General features: G+C 37.8%; 5 protein-coding genes across 11 annotated transcripts; all 5 read left to right on the top strand.

Moving 5' to 3' along the window:
* Positions 1-67: 67 nt before the first annotated feature.
* LOC122838102 (gastrula zinc finger protein XlCGF8.2DB-like) lies at positions 68-4132 on the top strand. The gene is made up of 2 exons (XM_044128490.1): positions 68-399; positions 1732-4132. The coding sequence occupies exon 2, from the start codon at positions 1747-1749 to the stop codon at positions 2845-2847; it is 1101 nt and encodes a 366-aa protein (XP_043984425.1). The 5' UTR covers positions 68-399; positions 1732-1746; the 3' UTR covers positions 2848-4132.
* A 462-nt stretch (positions 4133-4594) lies between these two features.
* On the top strand, positions 4595-7530 carry LOC122838101 (zinc finger protein 286A-like). Its single transcript, XM_044128488.1, has 3 exons — positions 4595-4750; positions 6032-6893; positions 6970-7530. Exons 1-3 carry the CDS (start codon positions 4610-4612, stop codon positions 7068-7070), a joined length of 1104 nt encoding a protein of 367 aa, XP_043984423.1. The 5' UTR covers positions 4595-4609; the 3' UTR covers positions 7071-7530.
* A 957-nt stretch (positions 7531-8487) lies between these two features.
* LOC122838070 (gastrula zinc finger protein XlCGF57.1-like) lies at positions 8488-11249 on the top strand. Of its 6 annotated transcripts, XR_006371823.1 has the most exons (5): positions 8489-8683; positions 8792-8981; positions 9507-10641; positions 10796-10918; positions 11036-11249. XR_006371823.1 is itself a non-coding variant. In XM_044128434.1 (4 exons), exons 3-4 carry the CDS (start codon positions 9522-9524, stop codon positions 11241-11243), a joined length of 1605 nt encoding a protein of 534 aa, XP_043984369.1. In that variant the 5' UTR covers positions 8488-8683; positions 8792-8981; positions 9507-9521; the 3' UTR covers positions 11244-11249. The 6 variants fall into 6 exon arrangements, 5 of the variants coding, with proteins under 5 accessions (XP_043984369.1, XP_043984367.1, XP_043984370.1 ...); XM_044128434.1 differs by having other exon boundaries at positions 8488-8683; positions 9507-10918; XM_044128435.1 differs by having other exon boundaries at positions 10796-11249.
* Positions 11250-12350: 1101 nt separating this feature from the next.
* On the top strand, positions 12351-16100 carry LOC122838064 (gastrula zinc finger protein XlCGF26.1-like). Of its 2 annotated transcripts, none has more exons than XM_044128417.1 (3): positions 12351-12435; positions 13876-13943; positions 14190-16100. In XM_044128417.1, exon 3 carries the CDS (start codon positions 14205-14207, stop codon positions 16086-16088), a length of 1884 nt encoding a protein of 627 aa, XP_043984352.1. In that variant the 5' UTR covers positions 12351-12435; positions 13876-13943; positions 14190-14204; the 3' UTR covers positions 16089-16100. The 2 variants fall into 2 exon arrangements, with proteins under 2 accessions (XP_043984352.1, XP_043984351.1); XM_044128416.1 differs by having other exon boundaries at positions 12351-12674.
* A 1925-nt stretch (positions 16101-18025) lies between these two features.
* Positions 18026-22628, top strand: LOC122838381 (gastrula zinc finger protein XlCGF57.1-like). The gene is made up of 3 exons (XM_044128989.1): positions 18026-18117; positions 18213-18400; positions 20382-22628. Exon 3 carries the CDS (start codon positions 20397-20399, stop codon positions 22182-22184), a length of 1788 nt encoding a protein of 595 aa, XP_043984924.1. The 5' UTR covers positions 18026-18117; positions 18213-18400; positions 20382-20396; the 3' UTR covers positions 22185-22628.
* The last annotated feature ends 689 nt before the right edge of the window (positions 22629-23317 follow it).

Raw genomic sequence — 23317 nt, 5'->3', positions numbered from 1 at the left:
CCACATCGTTCTGAAAGTTCTGATTCACGCCACCTACCTTTAGGTGGCGCACGATCGTGTTGTTTTTACAATGAACACCAGAAGAAGTACGAAAACAAGAGGAGAACGATAATGAAGAATAAGTTGCATCAATATTTCGCTGTCTTCTGCTATTTAATTCCAACTTTCTGTATTTAATGTACCATTATAAGCTTTGATAGTATTCCCTAGTTTGTCTTTAACACAGATTTTGCCCCGGTTTACCAGCAACAGCAGCCCGAAGAAGACCTGTTAGCCGCAGAGCTAACGGAGAAGCTAACTGTTTCCTTTAAGGATAAATGGAACAAAAGGAGACGTTTCATTGAAAATATTGGACATTTATTCAAGTCCTTCTCGGACGAGCAAACACGCCAAGAGTCGGTAAGAGAGCGATATTTGGCGATCTGTTGCATTAAATCTTAGCTACCAGTTTCTTGTGCTGCGAGCTGCTGTGACACGTCAGCGTCTCCGCCATATTGGGAGAGGAAAGAGCGGCCTGTAAAGCATTAAATGAATGGAGGAGCTGCAGTTTGAAAAGGATCAAATACAGTTTAGTGTTTTCATTTTACATAAAACACATAAATGTTTCAAATATAAGTGTTTATTCTCGTTCTTCTAGGAGACTTTGACCATCTCTTTAGGGATACAGGTGAAAATTACCTTCTGTAATATGCAAAAAAATAAAAATTCAGTCACATTACCTATGTGCAGTAAATTTATATTTTGTATCTATTAATGTTAAGTGCCTTGTAAACAGCTCTCCTCATCACAACCTGGAAAGTTCTGGAATTTTACTTCTGAATTTTAAGGTATGAATAACTTTAAATAAAAAGCTGGAGGCTGAGAGAGGGTTTTGGGAAATTTCTTTCCATATATCCCTTATGTTTATCCTTTAGTCCGACCTTCCATTCAGTTGTCCATAGAATATTTATTAATCTGCCCAGTTAGCCAACTAATGGACCAAATAATTGGAGGGATTTCAGCTAAACTGACAGTAAAAGACTTGAGGATAAGAACACACTTAAAAAATAATTGCTATTTATATTTCTGACTTGATATTTATCTTTATTCCTGTGATAATATTAGTTTCCTCAAGACGAACAAACAAACAGCAGTTTGCTTGCAACCCAATCCAGTGTTCTGTTCAGATCCGTTCAGGCTTTGCTCTGTGATCTTTCCTGGTGTAGAAACCTTGTATGAAAAATGTCCAAATGTTCAGTTATCTGTTAAAACCAACAGCCTTTAATTTATGACGATAGTACATCAATAGAATATTCAATGAAATCCATCCGAAACCGCACAGCACTCTGGGAGATGTAGGCAGAGGAAAGACTTTAGCCGATCAACCTCTCACAGCTGGCTTAGCAAGGCCGGTGCCATCAACTAACTCACTTACCCTTCCTTTACCTAACAACAACCTAATGCTTAAAAATGAACAGCGTGGAGTTTAAACGGGGATTAAAAGAGGAATGGTCAGGCCCCAGTTTGGCAGTTCAGATATTTAAAACAAAAAACTAATCAATAATTATCTAAATCAACTGATATGAATGCTTATCCTTATATGTTTCGGCCATATTGGCCAACCATAGGGTTACTGACAGACTGAATGAGAACAGAGTGTAAATCAAATATGTGGAATATCCACATTTTCTTTCCTCACATAGATTTGTTTTGACCCCATTAAAAAGCCCTAATTCTCTCTTGTTAACGCAGGTTTTCCACAGCATCATGTCTGTCATCACATGGGAGGTCGTTGGCGATCACTTTCTCATCAACCAATCAAGCAACTCCATTCTTGACTGTAACGAAGGCAATGCAGTGGAGAAGCTGGAGGAGCCAGAAGCTCAACTAATTAAAGAAGAAGAGATTGAAGTCTGCATCATTCAGGAGGAAGAGCGGGTTGATGTGAAGAAGGAAACTGACGCATGTATTCTGACTTCCACCTGTGAGGAAACGTTTCACGGTGAGCCAGAACTCCAGCAGATGTTGGGGAAAAAGGAAGAACCAGAACAAATTGATAAGGAACCAGCTGAAGGCAGTGCCTTCCAGGAAGGTGACCAGCCAGGAGTGAAGCAAGAGACGGACACTGTCATGGTGACGCCTTCTTGTGAACCAGAACCAAACAACGACATCGTAATAGACAGAAACTTTTCTTGTGAAGTTTGTGGTAAAAGCTTTACTAAATCTAACTACCTGACTGATCACATAAGAACCCACTCAGGTGAAAAACCCTTCTCATGTCTGACCTGTGGGAAAGGTTTCACTCAGAAAACTAACTTGATTGTACACATGAGAACCCACACTGGCGAAAAGCCCCATTCCTGTCAATTATGTGGGAAGTCTTTCAGAGCCAGCGGCCATTTGGCAAGCCACATGAGAACTCACACGGGGGAGAAGCCTTTCTCATGTTTGGTCTGTGGGAAAGGCTTCACCCAGCAAAGTAACTTGACTGTTCACATGAGAACTCATTCTGGAGAAAAACCTTACTCCTGTGATGTTTGTGGGAAGGCCTACAGTGACAAAACATACTTAAATGATCACATAAGAAGTCACACAGGCGAGAAGCCTTATTCTTGTAAAGTGTGTGGTAAATCCTTCAGTAACCGGAGTCCTTTGACCAACCACATGAGAACTCACACAGGTGAGAAGCCGTATCACTGCAAAACCTGTGGGAAAGCTTTTAGCGACTGTAGCAATTTGGCTAAGCATATGAGAACCCATACAGGTGAAAAGCCCTACTACTGTAATGTTTGTGGTAAAGCTTCTAGTGACAGCAGCAGCATGGCTAAGCATATGAGAACCCACACAAGTGGGAAGCTCTATACTTGATAAGTTTGTTGAAGTTCTTCCAGAAATAATTAGCAGATGACATAAAAACAGTTTTTATTCTGTCTGAGCTGTTGAATAGCTTCTAAATCCATCTCCAGGTGCCTACCTGCTGCCGGTTGTGGGGTTCATGTTGGACAGCACAGGACAAACAGCCACCGGGTTCATTATCAAACACATTTATTCCCTGTGGGGTCGTGAGAGTGCAGGTGCCTTCCTCCAGCAGTGAGGTGGGATCACTCTGGACATGTCGCAGTCCATCTCAACTTTATTTAAATTGATTTATTACAATTTTGTAGTAACAATCATAATAATAATTTGAAAAAAAAATCAAAACTTTTCAGGTTCAAAATTCTTTCAGTTAAATTTTTTTTTCAATTTCAAAAAGTGTTTTCAAATAAAAAAATCTTTTGAACAAGCTTCATGGCCACAATTTATCTCCATAGATTATCTTTTAAATGTGTGAGGAGTAATTCACTCCCAGAGAGAAACTGCTTACGTTTCAAAGTTAAGGCAGGGAATGTTCTAGAAATGAACAAAAGGAATATTTTATTTCACCACTATGACAAAACCACTTACTGCTTATTCAAAGTGCCTTACTGGTGGTGCATTACAATCTCATTGATGTATCTCTGGTCCTTTTCCTTGTCCAGGTTGTTAAAAATGTAGTCAAGCTTGTTAACTTCCTACCTGGATCATTCATTCTGCATACTGAGTAGAAATTGCCCCAATTTCCTTTTTTTAATCTGGTCTTAATTTTCAAGGATCAAAAAATGCTTGAAACTGACATATCTGGTCCATAACGCTTTTTCCCAAATTTCTGTAATCACAAATCATTTCTAAAGAAAATCCCAACAAATGTTGCTGCAGTGAGAGGAATTTAGATTTCTGGTTGGTTTTGTTGTGAAAATGGGACATATTATGGGGCTTGCATCTGTATATTCCTTTAGCTTTTTTCTTAGTGTATAACAGACATGTTTAATTATTTTTCACTTAAAAAATCCTTTAAGTCGACATTTTTTCCCTTGAAGCCTTTTATAAAGGCTGAATTTTATTTGAATCTGTATTAGTTATTTTTATCTGCGGATATTATGTGTATCTTGTGTGAAGAACATTGTGTATTTTTTTGCATTTGCACTTTTATTATTCTTTAACAGTATTTATAATATCTTGATGGAAGACACTGTTTGTGTGAAATGTGTGTAAATCCACCTAGACTTACTTCTAACTCCGGTTTGTTTCTGGCATTACACCCCCCTCTAGTGGACAAATAAAGAAATGAGTTAAATCTGTTTGACCATTATTAAGTCAGACATTGTAACTGGAAACTGAAAAATTTACTGGGGTTATTACCTCCTGATGTATCTTGGAGATCTCCTTGATTATTTTTGCTTTGCTTCAGTATAGATTTATAAATTATTCCTATGGCATGAGAATGTTTTTTTTTTAAACACAGGAAACATAATGAATAGAAATGTTATTGCTCCTCTGCAAACTCTGCTGACTCTACCAACATCCATGTGAGAAGCCATTTCCTGGTGAGTTGTGTGATAAATCTTACATAGTCAGCAGTAATTTGGCTCGTCACATCGGATTCATCCAGGTGAGAAGCTGTTTTTCTGAGGCTTGTGTGATAAATTCTTTACAGAACCAGCAATGACTTGGCTTTTCATGTCAGAACTCACACAGGGGACAATCTGTGTTCTTCTGAAGTGTGTGAAAAATCTTTCAGTGTCAGAAACTTAGGGAAGAAGGGTGTAAGAAAATGGATGGATGGATGGATGTAGTTTTTACAAAAGATCTGTTTACAGCCTGTCCAGTAAGTGGCGGTATTGTACTTACAATTTGGTTGTCAAATTCTACAGCCGAAGAAGAAGAAAAAAGGGAGTCGGCGGCTCCGTTCTCTGTATGTAAAACGTTCTTCGCGTTTTGTCTCATTTTGTCTCATTATGAGCTTTAATAGTATTTGCGATGTTTTTTCTGTTTTAGCAGCTCTAACAGCCTGATAGGACAGTTAGCCTTCGAGCGAACTGAGAAGCTAGCTCTGAGAAGAGATGCAGCAGCTAGTTTCCGGTCAGAGAATAATGTTTCAATAAAGCTTTATAACTGAACGACGTGCTGCAAACATAATTTCTTCTAAATACTGAAACATGACAGTCCAGTAAAAGAGCTGTTTTCATTATCTGTGACAGCAAATGCTTGACAGGAGCTGCTTTGACTGCTACGTTTTAAAACACGTCAGCACGGCCGCCATATTGAAAGGGGAAACAGCGGTTAGTAAAGATGAACTGCTACAATTTTAACTTGATTGAAAGCGGTTTAAGGCTCATGGTAAACAAAACTACATATCGTACTAGTTGGGCATTTTTTGACACTATAGGCAAGGATACAGGGTTTTATAACTCCATATCTGCCAGCAGGAGGTCGATCAGCACGGACCATAAAATATGAGGCATTTATTGTTATAAGCAAGTTGAGCAAAAGACAAAAATATATGTATGGTAGAATTAATCAACAGTGCAAAAATATTGAATTAATCATATTCTGATTTTCTTTATTTTAAACTACTGTGTTTATATAGTTTTTACATGATGAGTCTAGGCCATCCAATTGAGTTTATCCTAAATTATGATTGCTAAGAACTTTCAATAACTTTACTTAATATAAACCCAACATTTTTCCAGATGTCTTTGAATATTTACTGAAAAATTAAAACCACTAATTAAGCTTTTGTTCATTGTTCTCTCAAACCAAGGTTTCAATAAAGACATTTCCTGTCATTTCCTCTGCTGCACTTTAACATGAATATCATCATCTGAAAGAGACACATCAGCAAACAACAACAGGGTCAAAACCTTGGAAATTGTAACGGCTCATTTACATACATGATTAATCGTTTTGTTCCCAATGATGACCCCTGAGGGATCATCATTGTTCTAACTTCCAGTGAGCAGAGGCTCTTTCGTAGCTTTTGCTATTTTATTGGGACTTTTCTGTACAGAGGGGAGTTTGAGTCAACCAAGATGAAGACGATGATGAAGAAGAAAGTTGTAATAGCCTGAGCGAAAAATGTGAATTTCTGAATTGCTAACAAAGTGATAATTTCTAGATCCTCATCTTGTCTGTCGCTTGTGTAAAATCATTTTGTCCTAATTGTCAATATTAAATTGTTTTGTTCTGCCTTCAGGTCCCAAACAACATCATGTCTGGTAACATTTGGGTGGTTCCTGGTGATCAGTTCCTCATTCAACCAGTAAGCAACTCCACTCATGACCACAACTTACCAAATGATCTAGAGATGGAAAAGAAACACGAGGAACCAGATCTACTGCAGATTACAGAGATGAAGGAGGAACCAGAATATCAACGGATCAAAAAGGAACATGTTGAGTTTGACAACTTTAATAATATGAAATCTGAAGTCAAGCAGGAGGCCGACACCTTTACAGTATGTGCATCCCAGAGCAAACCTGAACAGATTAAAGAAGAACTGGAGGAACTAGAAACTGTTCAGGTTAAACAGGAAGAGGAGGAACTCTATAGCGATCAGGATGAAGATCAACTTTTAGGGAATCAAGAAACCATTAGAGAGATTCTTATTTATCATAAAAAAGATCACAGCAAACCAGACCAGGTTCACTCTTCACACTCTCCTGATGCTGAAGACCAAACTCAGGGAAGAAGGTCTTTATCTCCAACATCAAAAGGAGAAGAAGAGCTGAGTACTGAGAAAGAACATGAGGGAATCCAAAAGGTGCCTTTTTGTAAAATATGTGGAAAACGTTTCATTCAGCAGAGGTACTTGGCTGATCACATGATTGTTCACACGGGTGCAAAACCATTCCAGTGTGGGACTTGTGGAAAGTGTTTCACCAGAAAAACTACCTTGAATTTTCACATGAGAATCCACACCGGTGAGAAACCGTATACCTGTGAAGTCTGCAGTAAGTCCTTCAGCTACAGCAGTGGTTTGGTTCGTCACACGAGAATCCACACGGGCGAGAGGCCATTTTTGTGTCAGACCTGTGGGAAAAGTTTCGCCGATGGAGGTAGCCTAAGCACTCACATCAAAGTTCATCAGGTAGAGAAACCATTTCTATGTAGATCTTGTGATAAATCTTTCAGAAACAGCCGAGATCTGGTTCGTCACTCCAGACTCCACACAGGTGAGAAACCGTTCTCATGTGGATTTTGCAAAAAGAGCTATCCAAGTAGAGGCAGCCTGAAAACACACTCCAACGTCCACATGCATCACAGGCCATTTGTGTGTGAGCTGTGTGCTAAAACTTTCACAAACAGGACTAACTTGGTCCGCCACAGGAGGACTCACACAGGCGAGAAGCCATTTTCCTGTACAGCATGTGGTAAATTTTTTAGTGACAAGAGCACTCTAATTAGACATGTGAGAAGCCACACAGGCGAGAAGCCATTTTCCTGTAATTTTTGTGAAGTGTCTTTTACGGACAATAGTCAGCTGACCCGTCACTTGAGGACCCACACAGGAGAGAAACCATTCTCATGTGTGACCTGTGGGAAGAAATTCTCCAAACCGTACGGTCTGACTATGCACATCCGGACTCATACAGGCGAAAAGCCGTATTCCTGCCAACAGTGTGGTAAATTATTCACTGCCAGATATAAACTGACTGCACATATATGTGGAAATAAACTTTAAAAGATGTTAAAGTTTGTAGAACATTATTTATTTGATCTGAAGAAGGAATGTGATCCATAACTATTATGATTTATCTACTCTTTTCTTGTTTTACCTGTAAACACGCATTTTCACACCCATATGTTTAAACCACAGCAGAAAAATATTTTTGTTGTCCTCATGAATGTTAATGAATTGTGGAGATGAATAGCATAAATGTTCAAATTCATTCCTCTGTTGTTGGTGCGCATAAAGATAGGACGACTGGAGTATTTAAAATTTATAATACAGATTTTAGTTCATACCCCGCCTCTCGCCCGGAACGTAGCTGGAGAGGAACCAGCAACCCTCCCGACCCCATTAAGGACAAGGATGAACAGAAAATGGATGGATGGATTTTAGTCCAACATTACTGAGGCGTTTAAAACTTACACTGATGTTGATGTACATAAACCATTATCAGTTTTTAAGAAGAGAAAAAAGACAAATATTAGCCAATAGTCTTATCAGTGGAAATCAGTGATTATATGCAGATTTATACAGATGGATCAAATCACAGAAGTGAGTGATTTCTTAGTAATGATTTGCAGTGATTCACAGGCAGCATTTGTGAAAATTCAAAAAGGAATAATAATTATTGGTCGGTTGGCGACCAATAAAGTAAATATTTTATTGGAAAGTAAATATTGGTATGCAGATAAAGTTATCCAAATCTGAGAATAAATGCATAGTTTGGTGGGAAAGAAAGAAGTTATGAGAAAAGCAGTGGGAAAACGAGGTAAAACTGAGATATGCAAATAGAGTGGAAAAAAGTATTGATGTTATAAAAAAAGAGGGATAAGAGATTAGAAGTCAAATCACTTTTAAACATTTTTTTAATGATGCTACTTTTAATACTGGAAGCAATTTTATAATTAACAAAGAAACTATATGTTTTTATTAGTTAATGTAAATCAAAGTGTAACCTTGGAGATTAGTAGGGAAGTGAGGTCTGAAATTGTGGTTGTTGGATTAAATCAAATTGATGAGAAACAATGGATTTACAAAGAATATAGTTACAATAAAATGATGTTTACATGTAGGATCCAAGAGATGGCACTGGTGCAACTATTTGGATGCAAACTGCCGTAAAACTAAGGAAGAAGAAATCCGGTCACAATCAGAAGAAAAAGAAAAAGTATTAAGGTTTGTTTCGTTCTGCTCTTCGATTAAACCGTTTTTCACAACTTGTCTCATTGTGAGCTCTCATAGTAATTGCTGTCGACCTTTAACACTGATGTTCGTCTGTTTTAGCAGCTCCAACACTCCGTGAGAGACCAGTTAGCCGCCGAGCTAGCTGAGAAGCTAACTCCCAGGAGAAGAAGGAGCCAGTTTCTATTTAAGACAAAAGCACAAAAAACGGTTCATAAGGTGACTATTGGACATGTTTGGACGTTGTGTGGCCACCAGCTCTTCTTCTGAGGAATAAAAATAAGACTATCCGGTAAGAGAAACAACAAGCGCTCGATAGCTGCTACTTTGACTGCTAGGTGCACGTCAAAACGGTCGCCATATTGGGAGGGGAAATGGGATACATTAATTGGCAGAGCCAGTAAAAATGGTCTAGTCTGTGATCGTTGTTGATAGGGAGAGAGCTACCGTTAACAAACGTGCTTACTGGAGTTATGCAATTGCAGGGCTACTCAGTCGATTGCTTCATTAACTGAAAAAGGTCATAACTCTTGGAATGAAAGTAGTTAAAGGTTAGATGAGTCTCTTGAATAGATTATCTCCCTTAAACCTGTCAAACAACAATTCAAATATTGGGATATCTTGAAGAAAGGCCAAAATGCTGAAGCTGCTGTTTTTAAGTATGTCTCATAAATATCCTGGCCACTTTACTACGTGTTTCCATATGATCATTATGTTAAGAGGGAGACGGTTTCTGTCTTCTGAATCTGTCAGACTCTTGCTTCTGCTTTGGTCTTTCCAGATAATCATGGGATTATGCATCTTGTCATTCTTTCAGGTCTCCAGCAGCATCATGTCTGATCAATTCTTAATCCAACAAGAAAGAAATACCATTTATGACCACAATTTACCAAACAATGTCAAGATGAAAGAGAAACCAGATCCACAGCAGATTACAGAGATTAAGGAGGAACCAGAATATCAACCGATCAAAGAAGAACAAATTGAGCTCAACGTCTCTCATGTCAAGAAATCTGTAGTGAAGCAGGAAGCTGACACCTTTATGGTGGCTGCTGGTTGGGAGGAAATATGCCAGAGCACACCTGAACCGCAGAAAATGACGGCGACAAAGGAGGAACCAGAACAGATTATAGAGGAATTACAGGAACCTGAACAGATTAAAGAGGAATTACAGGAACCTGAACAGATTAAAGAGGAACTGCAGGAACCAGAACAGATTAAAGAGGAATTACAGGAACCTGAACAGATTAAAGAGGAACTGCAAGAACTCTACATTAATCAGGAGGAAGATCAGCTTGTAGTGAAGCAGGATTCCTTCAGTGAAACTCCTCTCTATGAGAACGAAGCTGAAGACCAACATGAGGACAGAGGCAATGATGGCGACCAGGAATTGGATGAAAATCGAGAGCCGATGAATCAGAGCGACAGTGTTGACTGTTCTAAACTCAAAAAGCTCCAGAAAAAAACACGTTCTTGTAAAATTTGTGGAAAACATTTCATCAGGAAAACTTCCCTGAATTTTCACATGAGAATCCACACCGAAGAGAAACCGCATAGCTGTGAAGTCTGCAGTAAGTCTTTCATCCATAGCAGCCATTTGGTTCGTCACATGAGGATCCATACAGGTGAGAGACCGTTCTCATGTAAGGTCTGTGGAAAAAGTTACATTGACAGAAGTAGCTTAAACGCACACATCAGAACTTACCTGGGAGAGGGTTGTAGATTGTACAATAAATCTTCCACCAAGAATCAAGATCTGGTTTGTCACATTAGACACCATGAAGCCAGGAAGCCGTTCTCGTGTCCCATCTGTGGAAAAAGCTACACAACCAAAAGCAGCCTAAAAACACACAGCCTAGTCCACGGTGGCCAGAAGCCGTTCTCGTGTGGACTGTGCGATAAATCTTTTACAAACAAAGGAGATATGGTTATTCACATCAGAGTCCATACAGGTGAGCGGCCGTTCCCTTGTGCATCGTGCAATAAATCTTTTATAAGCAATAGAGATCTGGTTCGTCATGTCAAACTGCACAAAGCTGAGAGACCGTTCCTGTGTACTACCTGTGGAAAATCCTACACTGACAATCGCAACCTTAAATCACACAGAAGAGTTCACCTGCAGGAGAAGCCATATCCCTGTGACCTGTGTGCCAAATCCTTCGTAAACAGGACCGACTTAATCCGCCACCGGAGGACTCACACAGGCGAAAAACCATTTTCATGTGAATGGTGTGGGAAATTATTTACTAACAAATACACTATGTTAAAACATGCAACAACTCACACAGACAAGACACCTGAGGCGCTGTTTCCTTGTAATGTTTGTGATGCATCTTTTACTGACAGCATTCAGCTGGATGATCACCTGAGGAGCCACACAGGTGAGCAGAGCTTCTCATGCGTCACCTGTGGGAGGAAGTTCTCCAAACCATACAGTCTGACGATGCACATCCGGACTCATACAGGAGAAAAGTCGTATTCCTGTGAACTGTGTGGTAAATTATTCACTGCCAAATATAAACTGACTGCACATATATGTGAAAATAAACCTTAGAAAAGATATTAAAGTTTGTAAAGCATAATTTATTTGATCCACAGTGGGAAATCGACCCATAAACCCTTTTTATCTTGTTTTGTTTTCAGCCCAGGACATTCTGGAAAATTAGATTTTAATCTCAAAGTTTTCTTTTTCTTCCTCGTTAAAGAAAGTTTCTAATATAAAAAACACAAAAAGAAATATCTGCATATACTTGAAGTGTTATTTTAGGTCTACTGCTTTGTAACAATTAACTAAAGGAGGAAAAAAATGCTGAGTTGATCTCCAAATGGCTCAACAGAAAGAAAATTACATTAAAACAACAATGATTGTGAACCAAAAAGTCTCGGTTTCAAATCAACTGCCTCTTTTGTTAAAGTATGTTCTTCATTCAGGGCAGTTAGTGGAATAAAAATAAACTTGTGAAAGATTAGACATTAAATTGATGGCATGGCTATATCTTGGCTGTCACTTTCAGAGGCAACATGTTAAAATCTCCTATGTAAACACCTTTTCACTTTTAAAACTAAATTAGATAAGGGATCTGAGAAGTACTCTAAAAACTGATGGTAAGAGCCGAGTGGACAATTTAAATATTTAAGCTTAATTTAAGATCATCTTTCTTATGGTGATCAACATTTATTAGAATCAGCTTTTATCACCATAAGTACTATTTATACGTTATTAGACATCTGAATGAGGTTTTGGGTGTAGTTGGAGCAGAGTTATACAATTTATATTTTTCTTTTACTTTTTCTTTTTCTGTATTGTTTACATTTTAATTTTTTTAAAACAGTTGAAGCTTATCCAGAAAAACTGCTTATGATGAAATATTCAGTTTACTTTTTGTTGATTGAAACAGAAGAACATATTTTAGTACGTTGGAGATAAAATGTTGGAGAAATTTAGAAAAAAAAATAGAGAAACATTTAATTAAGTAAATGTACTACAGGGAGATTCATAAAGTAAAATTATTCCAAGTTGAATTAGGTTGTTTAGGAAAACAAAATTCATCAAAAATATGACAGTTGATAATGAAGGTGTAAAATAACAAAACATTTTGAGCCGCACTCCATACCAGTAGGTTGCGCGATACACAGCTTAAGTTTCTTGGTAACCGTCAAAACAAGAGAAGAAGAAAAAATAATGCAGTAGAAGAAGAACGCTGGGTTCTTCCTGCTCTTCATTTCAAGGCTCGTCGTGAGCTCTGGTAAAATTTACAGTTTCACTTTGATAGCGGTGTTAGTTTGTTTTAGTAGCTCCAACACCCAGAGCGAGACCAGTTAGCCTCCTAGCTATCTGAGAAGCTAACGCTGATGACAAGAAGCAGCCAGTTTCGTGTGTGTTGGAGAAACGAACAAAAAGTTTTCACAAAGAAGATTATTGGACATTTGTTGGACGCTGTGTGGCTATTGGCTTTTCTTCTAAAGAATAAAACAGGGCTAGCTGGTAAGAGAACCGTCTTTTCACAAAATTAGACAACAAGTTCTTGCTAGCTGCTGCTTTGACTCTTAGCTTCTAAAACACGAGTGTGTCCGCCATATTAGGAGGGGAAACAAAGGCGAGTTAACCGTTAAATAGAGCGGGGGTGTTGTGATTTTAATCCAACTCACACAGCGACTTACGGCTCATTAAACAAAATTATGTATCGTACGAATTGGGACGAAGCTGAAATTGGTTTCCGATTCCAGCTAACGATTCGGGAAATGGCTAAAGGGCGATTCCACCTAATTTTTCACTACCTTCCGCATCTTTAATCAACTCTAGTTTAAAAACTACAACACTTAGACTCTTCAAACCTGGACTGGATTATTCTGCTCTAATAGCAGAATATTTAGAACCATGTTTGGGATTTGTGAAACTTTTATCTGATTTGTGAAACTGCAATATAGGGTCATTTTTAACCCTATTTTTTTACAGTTAGATCATATTAGAACTGCTCTAATTCCAAAACAACACCTAGACACTTAAAACCTGGTCTGGATTATTCTGCTTTAATTCTGGTTTCACAATAAGATTTGTGAAACCTTTTTCTGATTTGTCAGACTTCAAAAAAGGGAGATTTCTCCCTCTTTTTTTAAATCTTGTTCACACGAGGACTGCTCTAATTCCAAATCTACAACACCTGGACTCTTCAAACCTAGACTAAATTATTCTCAACTAGTAGCAGAATATTTAAAACTATGTTTGGGATTTGTGAAACTTTTTTCTGATTTGTGAAACTTCACTTAATAGACCGCTGCTGAAGATCTTTCCTTCAAGCAGCCATCACCATCTATAACTCTTTGAAGAATTAATGAGTTACACCAACATTTAATTTCCCATTGGGATTAATAAAGTGGTTTTGAATTAGAATTGAATTTGAATAGGAAAAAAAACTGCATGCTACAAGTTTTAATAGTCTATTAACAAAAATAATATGGACTCCTCCAATGTGTAAACACATTTTTTATATTGATTTAATTCTCCCATTTAAGTTTTACTCCAGAAACTACTTCTAGCAATCTTAATTATTTTATAGTCCTTATTTTTGCCACAGATTAAATATCTCGTCAAAAACATTTTTCATGCACATAAAAAAAAAAAATTAAAAGTTCACCAGGTTACACTTTGAATGTTTCAAAACTGCTTTCTTCATCCAACAAAATAGGAAGGAACTGTTCGTGCGTGTGTCTTTATCGAGGCTGAAGACGACTGTCCAGCTTCAGGACGTAGAGGGTGAGTTTGGCACTGATGTCTTCAGTTCACTGGATGCAAGAAAATACGTCCCGACCAGTTAGTTTGATGAAATGGATGCGCAGAATCCCCCCTTAGGTCTGAAGGGTGGCATATTATTATGGACTGGAACCTACTAACATCTGAAATCAGTTTGTTTTGTTTTCTTTGTTTGTTTGTTTCTATAAGGTAAATAATGAATAAATAAATTTTGTCAAAATTATTAAATTTATTTTGTTCTACCTTCAGGTCTCAAACAGCATCATGTCTATTAATATTTGGGTGGTTGCTGGTAATCAGTTCCTCATTCAACCAGAGAGCAACTCCACTCATGACCACAACTTACCAAATGATCTGGAGATGAAAGAGGAACCAGATCCACAACAGATTACAGAGATTAAGGAGGAACCAGAATGTCAACCGATCAAAGAAGAACAAGTTGAGCTCAACGTCTCTCATGAAGAGAAATCTGTAGTGAAGCAGGAAGCTGACACCTTCATGGTGGCCGCTGGTTGGGATGAAATATTCCAAAATAAAAATGAACAGATGATGGAGACAAAGGAGGAACCAGAACCTCCACAGATTAAAGAGGAACAAGAACCTGTTCAGATTAAACAAGAGGAGGAGGAACTCTACAGTCATCAGAATGAAGGTCAGCTTTTAGTGAAGCAGGATTCCTCCAGAGAAACTCCCATTTATGAGGAAAAATACCGCAGTGAATCAGAACCAAACCAAGACCAGATCCACCCTTCAAACTCCTGTAGAGCTGAAAACCAACCAAAGGACAAAAGCAATGATGGACGAGGTGGAGATGAAGAGCTGACAGTCAATCAGAGCAACATTGTTGACCATTCAAAACTGAAAAAGCTCCAGAAAAACATGTGTTCTTGTAAAATATGTGGAAAAAGTTTCATCAGGAAAACTGCCTTGAAAATTCACGTGAGAAACCACACTAATGAGAAGCCACATACCTGTAAAGTGTGTGGTAAGCCGTTCAGCTATAGCAGTGGTTTGGTTCGGCACATGAGAACCCATACAGGCGAGAGACCGTTCTCATGCAAGACCTGTGGAAAAAGTTACATCTACAGATGTAGCTTAAGCGCACACATCAAAAGTCACCTTGGAGTGAAGCCATTCCCATGTGGATTGTGTGATAAATCTTTCACCAAGAGGCAAAATCTGGTTTATCATGTCAGACTCCACACAGGGGAGAAACCATTCCTGTGTTCAACCTGCGGAAAAAGCTACGTAAGCAGAAAAAGCTTAAAAAAACACAGCGAAACACACATCACAGTTCCTACAGACAAGCAGCTGATCTCGTGCGGATTGTGCAATAAGACCTTCAGAAACAAACGAGGTCTGCATCGTCACAGCAAACTCCACACAGGCAAGAGGCCGTTCTCATGTTCCACCTGTGGAAAAAGTTACGCCACTAGAGATGGCTTAAGAGCGCACTTCAAGGTTCACCTGCCTGAAAAGCCGTATCCGTGTGACCTGTGTCATAAAGCTTTCACGGTCAAGATCAACTTCGACCGCCACAGGAGGATTCACACAGGCGAGAAGCCGTTTATGTGTGAAGTTTGTGGTAATTCTTTTATTGACAAGTTGGCTGTGGTTAAACACATGAGAAGTCACACAGGTGAGAAGCCGTTTCAGTGTGATCTCTGTCCTAGAGCTTTTCATACCAAATTTGATTTAGGCTGCCATAGAAGGACCCACACCGGCGAGAAACCCTATGCGTGTGACCTGTGTGGTAAATTATTCATAACCAGAGCCAACTTGGCCCAACACATGAGGACCCACAAAGCCAACAAGCAGTTTACATGCAAAAAGTGTGGTGAATCTTTTAGTGACCGGAGCAGTATGGCCAAACACCTCAGGAGTCACACAGGCAAGAAGCAGTTTATCTGCAATGTTTGTGATGCATCTTTTACCACCAGGATTCAGCTGGATGATCACCTGAGGAGCCACACAGGTGAGCAGAGCTTCTCATGCGTCACCTGTGGAGAGAAGTTCTCCAAACCGTACAGTCTGACGATGCACATCCGGACTCATACAGGAGAAAAGTCGTATTCCTGTGAACTGTGTGGTAAATTATTCACTGCCAGATATAAACTGACTGCACATATATGTGAAAATAAACCTTAGAAAGATGTTAAAGTTTATAAAACATCATTTATTTGATCCGCAGAAGGAATGTGACCCAGAGCTACTCAGCCTGATCTACTTTTGTTTTTCCTGTAAACCGTTTTATATCAAAGCAAACAGAGCAATTCAGTTTTTTGTTTCACTTCTAGATTTTCATGGTATTAAAATATCCAAATCCAGAGATCCTGGCCATGAACTTTGACCCATTCAGCTCAAAGCAGCAAAGAGCAGCTGAAGGGTCGTTTTGAGGTCATTCTGCTCTGCATTGTTCCTGCTGCCAGTGTGTTTCACAGTATGAAGGTTCCTTTCACTGCTTTGTGAATGTTTTGTAGATTTATTTGCCTTGAAAGGCAGAGACAGACTCATTTCAACTGTTGTGACATTGACTTAAGGTTCTTAAATCTTTTGAAATGAAATGAAAGCTAAACAGAAATGTTTATTTCTTATTCAAGACTTTTACAGCTTCAGGCTGTCTGTTATAATATTGTAAAAAAGTTTTAATTATCTTGTTTTGCTGCCCAGAAGACTGATGAAAATGAATTTTTCACTTCCTGTCTAAAGCTCCTAAACATTGAAAGAAATTCCTGGACATACCTGAAGTTTTTTATTCTATTAAAGGAGGAAAATCACATAAAATCTTATAAGATTTTTGTTTAGTTTTTTTACAGTTTGGGTTCAAAGTGTCAAATACTTTTGGAGCATGAAATTAAAATAAGAGTGGAGAATTAAACAAAACCAAGAAGAAGAAAACATACAGAAATGATATTTTATAAGTTTTTCATGAAGAGGATTGTTTATCTGATTAACACCTGGAGGAAACGCTGTAAAATAAATAAATAAAAAAGCTTGTGAAAACTCATTTTGGTTCAAGCAAGGATCTGTGTTTTTGTTCAGATTTTTTACAGTAAGCAGATTGCAAGAGGAAATTCATGATGCCAAACTTATGGTTTAATTAGGTAGGAACCTGGTTCATGTTCACATTCACTCAAGTCCGATTAATATTACAAGTAAGACATGAAAACTTACAAAGTTTATCAAAACAAAACTTCCAAACAGCATCAAATTGAAGTCCATATATGAAAGAGTAGCAGCTTTCTGTAGATCATCAAGTCAACACCAGAGATGTAGTAACTAGTTACATTTATCCAATTAAATTTACTTTTAAGATTATTGTACTTTTTACTGGGGAGATTTTATTGTGAAATATTTCTACTCTTGAGTAAAATGTTGGGATTTTCTACCTGCTGAATGAAGAACAAACTTTAACAAAAATTCACCAGACAGACCTGCAGCTTTTGGTAAAATTTGGTACATTTTATATTTAAACAAACTGATTTGGAGAAATTTTCTTCTGCCTGATTTTGTCATATTTTAGTTACTTGTATGAATTATTGTAATTTTTCTCCTTAAAATACCAACATTTTCATTTAACTTTATATTTTGGTCTGACTGATTATGTAACTTTTTAATATTAAATTATTGATCATTTGATCAGTTACTCAGAACTTGAGTGTACATTTGATCAAATACTCTACTTTTTCTTGAGTAAAAATATGTTTTAGAGCAGTCAAAAGAAATTTGGTATAATGAGAAAAAACAGGGCAAATAATTGTAACCGAGCTTTGTTTAAAACTGGGGGAATGAAATCAGACAGGAAAATGTGATTTTTAACATTTTTTTCCAAGAAGAGAGTTAAATACTCAGTTAAGTGAAGGGAACTGGTCGCAGCTTCAGGACTACAACTTACATTTGTACATACAAGACATCTTGGATAAACTCTCTACTTCTGAATCACACAGAAAATACAGATTTTGTGAGATTTTAATCGTATTTATTTTATTGCTGAGTTTATAAATCTGTGTAATGTGTTTAGCATCCCGATCCACACCCAATTCCAGTAGGTGGCGCTAATGCTCACCAAAACGTTGCTCACCAACCTTTGTTAAAAAGAAGAAGAGCTCGGTAGGCATAGGCAACCGCCACAACCAAAAGCAGAAGAAGGAATTTGAACTCTGGTTTCGTTCTGCTCGTCGGTTAAACCTTTATAATCTTCACATTTTGTCTCATTATGAGCTCCGATAATATTTGCATTCTCGCTTTGATGCCGATGTTTGTCTGTTTTAGGAGGTCAAACATCCTGAGTGAGAGCAGTTAGCCTCCGGTCTTCATGAGAAGCTAACTGTCAGGAAAAGTAACCAGTTTCTAGTTAGAGAGAATCGCAAAATAAAACTTCACACGAAGATTATTGGACTCTTATTTGAAGCTGTGCGGCTGCCAGCTCTTCTTCTAGGGCGTAAAAACAACACTAACCGGTAAGAAAACCGTCTTTTGACCAACTAAGGCAACAAATGATTGCTAGCTTCTGCGTTGACTGCTATGTGCTAAAACACGTCAGCGTGTCCGCCATATTGGGAGAGGAAAGAGCGACAAGTTAATCAGTGCAGGAAGCGGAAGTGCTGGTTCCTTTCAGTTTAACGAATGGCTCATATTGAACGAAGTTATGTGTCCTACTAGTTGGCTGTACAGTTGTTCATTTTTGTCAAATAAGTAAATTAAATTAAGGTTATTTTTTATAGAAACAAGGCAGTTCAAAATTATTTTCATCATAAAAACATCAAACACACAAAAACATGTATAACAAAAAAAAAAAACCCTCAGTAACACATCTAACTTCCTATTTGTAAACCCTAAAAACATTTGTAAAACTGATTTTATTACTGGAGGTCTCATTTAACCCATTCTGAAGTTTTACTCCAAAATCACAGATATCCTGCTAGTTATTCTAACTTTCTACATTTAGTAATCTTTATTTTTGCTCCATAAATTGACCCCACCTTTTAAAAGACAAACATTTAAAATGTTTGCTGGGAATATGTTGTTTTTAATTTGTGAATTTGTGTTTTTATCAGTTAAATAACATTAAGTGGTTTTCATACTATTTCAACCATCTAGAATGTTAGTAAAATATTTATGTGATTCTTACATTCATCTTGACCAATTATCTGTGTTGCTGTAAGAAAAGTCCCATAAAGCCGCAGACCTCAGTCCAGGAAGACAAACAAGGTGAAATCAGTACATCATACTGTATAAGATATGGACTGACCCCTGGGGGACTCAACAAATTATTTTGTAAGTTAAACTGTTGCCACATGCAGGAATAACTTCTTAACCATTTAATTTCCTCTCCCTCATCTCATATTATTCCAGTTTATGAGTTACAACAACATTTAATCTCCCTTTGGGATCAATAAAGTATTTTTAAATTTAAATTTAGTTTGAATTAACAATTAGTATTTTCTGGTAAATTGCATTAAAATATTGTTTCATAGCCTCATATTCACATTGGTGCCCAACAGTTTTATCCACAGTATAAAAGATTCGGATACAAAGGAAATGCATTCCCAAAACAGCACATATTAACGTGATTCTCCAAGCAGTCAAAATGAATCAAAATTAGTGTTAATGTTTGGTTTATGAAATTACTAATGTTATGATTAATAATTTATTAACTTTTTAATAAATTGCGAGTTTCTTTATTTGATTAAAGGCACCATTCTGTCTGTCATGAAGGAATGAAGTTATGCTACAACATTAAACTTGGAGACATTTTTATTTTAATGACCAATATGCTTTAACAGGCAGGTTATTTTATACATAAGAAACATGGTAACGTTGCAAATATTTTTAAATTACCTTGTCAGTCGTGTTTCAATCCGTTTCTGATCCAGATGTGGGAGGATTGAGTCAAATTTAACTGCCTGATGGAGCCCCAGGTTGGCAAGCTAACCTCAGTGTTAGCATAGCACTTCTGGCCATCAGGCTCTTATTGTGAAAGGGTGATTAAAATCCCACATCTTAATAAATTAAAAAATAAATTATGCTTCCAAAACTTGTCAGTAAAAGTGTGCTTCTGCTAAAGGCTTGAATTTTAACACGTTTGTGGGAGAATTTCATGGGAAAACAAAAGTTTTTCACCTTTTCTTTTTTCCATATAGATTTAACCAAAATTCAAAATTTATCAAAATTCACTATTTTGCACTAGAATTAGTAAAATATGACCAAATGTGTTTTCCTTCATGCTGCAATTTCTATAATGTTCTGTTGAAATCAAAGTGAAGAAAATACAGTAGAAAACTTGAACAGGAGGAACATGACTGTTATATGGAAACTCCTAAAACCTAAACATTTTCAGGTGTTTTTATGCATTTTTTTTAAAAAAAGTACTCAAATCAATTCATATAAATATATTTTGTCAAAACCTTTAACACTAAAGTGTTCAATTTGTTCCTTCAGGTCCCAGACAGCATCATGTCTGTTAACGTTTGGGTGGTTGCTGGTGATCAGTTGCTCATTCAACGAGAAAGCAACTCAGTTCTTGACCGCAACTTACCGACCAATCTAGAGATGAAAGAGGAACACAGAGAACCGGATCTGAACCAGATGAAGGAGGCACCACAATATCAACCCATCAAAGAAGAACAAGTTGAGCTGGACATCTTTCATGACCAGAAGTCTGTAGTGAAGCCAGATGCTGACACCTTTAGGATGTCTGCTGGTTCTGATGAAATATTCCAGAGTAAACCTGACCTGCAGCAGATCACAGGGATGAAGGAGGAACCAGAACCTGAACAGATTAAAGAAGAACTGGAGGAACTAGAAACTGTACAAATTAAACAAGAAGAGGAGGAACTCTGCAGTGATCAGGATGAAGATCAACTTGTAGCAAAGCAGCATTCCTTCAGAGAAACTCCTTTGCAGGAGGAAAAATACAGCAGTGAACCGGATCTAAACCAGGACCAGATCCACCCGACCAACTCCCCTGGAGCTGAAAACCAACCAAAGAACGGATGCAATGACCTGGTATTAGATGTAGATGAAGAGCTAACAAAGAATCACAATGAAAGTGTTGAACACTCTAAATTAAAAAAGCCAAATAAAAACATGCGTTCCTGTAAAATATGTGGAAAACATTTAATCAGGAAAACTCTCCTGAAAATTCACATGAGAATCCACACTGGTGAGAAACCGCATACCTGTCAGGTCTGCAGTAAGTCGTTCAGCTTTAGCAGTCATTTGGTTCGTCACATGAGAAATCACACCGGCGAAAGACCATTCTCGTGTCAGACTTGTGGGAAAAGCTACATCAACAGAAGTAGCTTAAACGCACACATCAAAGACCATCTGGGAGAGAATTCATTCCCATGTGGATTGTGTGATAAATCTTTCACCAAGAGTCAAAATCTGGTTTGTCACATGAGACTCCACACAGGCGAGAAACCATTCTCGTGTCCAATCTGCGGAAAAAGCTACGTAAGCAAAAGCAGCCTGAAAAAACACAGCATAACACACAGCATAGTCGACACTGGCGAGAAGCTGTTCTCGTGTGGTTTGTGTGATAAGTCTTTCAAAAACAAACGAGGTCTGGTTCGTCACGTCAAACTCCACTCAAACAAGAGGCCATTCTTGTGTGCCACCTGTGGGAAAAGCTACACAAGTAAAGGTGCTTTAAAAGAACACTCTAGAGTTCACCTCCCTGAAAAGCCGTATCCATGTGACCTCTGTGATAAAACCTTTGCAGCCAAAATTAACTTCGACCGCCACAGGAGGACTCACACAGGCGAGAAGCCGTTTTCATGTGAAGTTTGTGGGGATTTTTTTATTGACAAGTTGGCTGTGGTTAAACATATGAGAAGTCACACAGGGGAGAAACCGTTTCCATGTGACCTGTGTCCTAAATTTTTTCATACAAAATTTAACTTGGCATGTCACATGAGGACTCACACTGGTGAGAAACCCTATCCTTGTGACCTTTGTGATAAATCGTTCATATCCAGAGGTAACTTGGACCGTCACCGGAGGAGTCACACAGGTGAGAAACCGTTTTCATGTGAAGAATGTGGTAAATTATTTACCAACAAGATGTCTATGGTCAAACACATAAAAAATCACACAGCCAAGAAGCTCAAGAAGAGGTTTTCCTGTAATCTTTGTGAATCGTCTTTTACCGACAACATTCAGCTGGACGATCACCTGAGGAGCCACACGGGTGAGAATGTCTTCTCTGTGGAAAGAAATTCTCCAAACTGTTCAGTTTAACTCATACAAGCATTAATTTACCTGCTCTGTAAATTATTGAGTTCCAGTTATAATCTGACTGGATATGTATGTAAATAAGCCTTAAAAAGAAGTTTGTAGAATATCTTCTGACAAGCAGAGAGAATGTGACCCAGGACTATTATTATTACTTATGTATTATTGTTTTCCTCACTTTGTATTTTTAGGATTTTACCTGTAAAATGTTGTAGAAAACCAGCAGCTGTCTTAATTGTAAGCTAATCAAAATACAAAACGTTATTTAAAACTTTATCAGCCCTGTTGCCTGTAAAAATTTTACTTTTTGTTTTATATCAAATCTGATTGCAAATAGTTGATCAAGAAACCTCTTTTATTCTGTAAATTTGCTGGAATCCTTCATCTGAATTGTTCTTATTTTTGCTGCTTCTTGATTGTTTTTCTGCATAATAAATGTGTATAAAAGAATTTTACTTTTTGGATAAAAATGTTTAATGTCAACGTGAATATTCATTTTTGCAAAATAATTACAATTAAATAACATTTACTAAAAAAACAATTGATCACACAAGGATCACTTGAGAGCAGTGAGTCTTTAAATAAAGACTCGTCTGGAACAGGGGGCCCAAAGTGAGTCCCTGAGGTCCGGCATCCTGCACGTTTCAGTTCTCTCCCTGGTGGCACCAACAACCTTTTCAGCAGGTCGATGTTCTTCTTAGGTCTCTAACGATCCATCACTGGATCCAGGTGCGTTAAACCAGGGAGAGACTAAAACATGCAGGATCCAGGACCGACTGGGGCCCTCCAGGACCGACTGGGGCCCCCTGGTCTGGGAGGTCCATTCACTGGTTCATCAGTATCCTTGGTTACTGCAGGACGATTAATTAACACTTCAACCAATCAGAGAAAAGCTTACTAAGAAGCTTCAACCTTTTTTAGGAAGAATGGAGGAAAACTGCAGCGTCCAGATGTTTAAACCTTTTTACAGACTTTCTGATTCCAAACAAATGTTCATCTAACAACTGAGTCCAATGGGGTGAATATTTATTCAAACATTTGTATTTGTCAATATTTTTGTAGAAATCTGTTTTCACTTTGACATCAAAGGCTTTTCTGTTGCAAATTTCTGCTAAAGGCTCCATTATGTTGCTTAAGAT

Source organism: Gambusia affinis, linkage group LG10 (genome assembly GCF_019740435.1).
Source record: "Gambusia affinis linkage group LG10, SWU_Gaff_1.0, whole genome shotgun sequence".
Lineage (NCBI taxonomy): Eukaryota > Metazoa > Chordata > Actinopteri > Cyprinodontiformes > Poeciliidae > Gambusia > Gambusia affinis.
This window is presented reverse-complemented; position numbering and strand designations above follow the sequence as displayed.

Excerpts from the sequence above, each read along its gene's own strand:
- LOC122838102 (XM_044128490.1), top strand. The coding sequence starts at position 1,747 with ATGTCTGTCATCACATGGGAGGTCGTTGGCGATCACTTTCTCATCAAC.
- LOC122838101 (XM_044128488.1), top strand. The coding sequence starts at position 4,610 with ATGGATGGATGGATGGATGTAGTTTTTACAAAAGATCTGTTTACAGCC. Across the intron at positions 4,751-6,031 it reads AGTCGGCGGCTCCGTTCTCT|GTCCCAAACAACATCATGTC; the intron begins GTATGTAAAACG and ends TTCTGCCTTCAG. Across the intron at positions 6,894-6,969 it reads GAAAAGTTTCGCCGATGGAG|AAACAGCCGAGATCTGGTTC; the intron begins GTAGCCTAAGCA and ends TAAATCTTTCAG.
- LOC122838070 (XM_044128432.1), top strand. The coding sequence starts at position 9,522 with ATGTCTGATCAATTCTTAATCCAACAAGAAAGAAATACCATTTATGAC.
- LOC122838064 (XM_044128417.1), top strand. The coding sequence starts at position 14,205 with ATGTCTATTAATATTTGGGTGGTTGCTGGTAATCAGTTCCTCATTCAA.
- LOC122838381 (XM_044128989.1), top strand. The coding sequence starts at position 20,397 with ATGTCTGTTAACGTTTGGGTGGTTGCTGGTGATCAGTTGCTCATTCAA.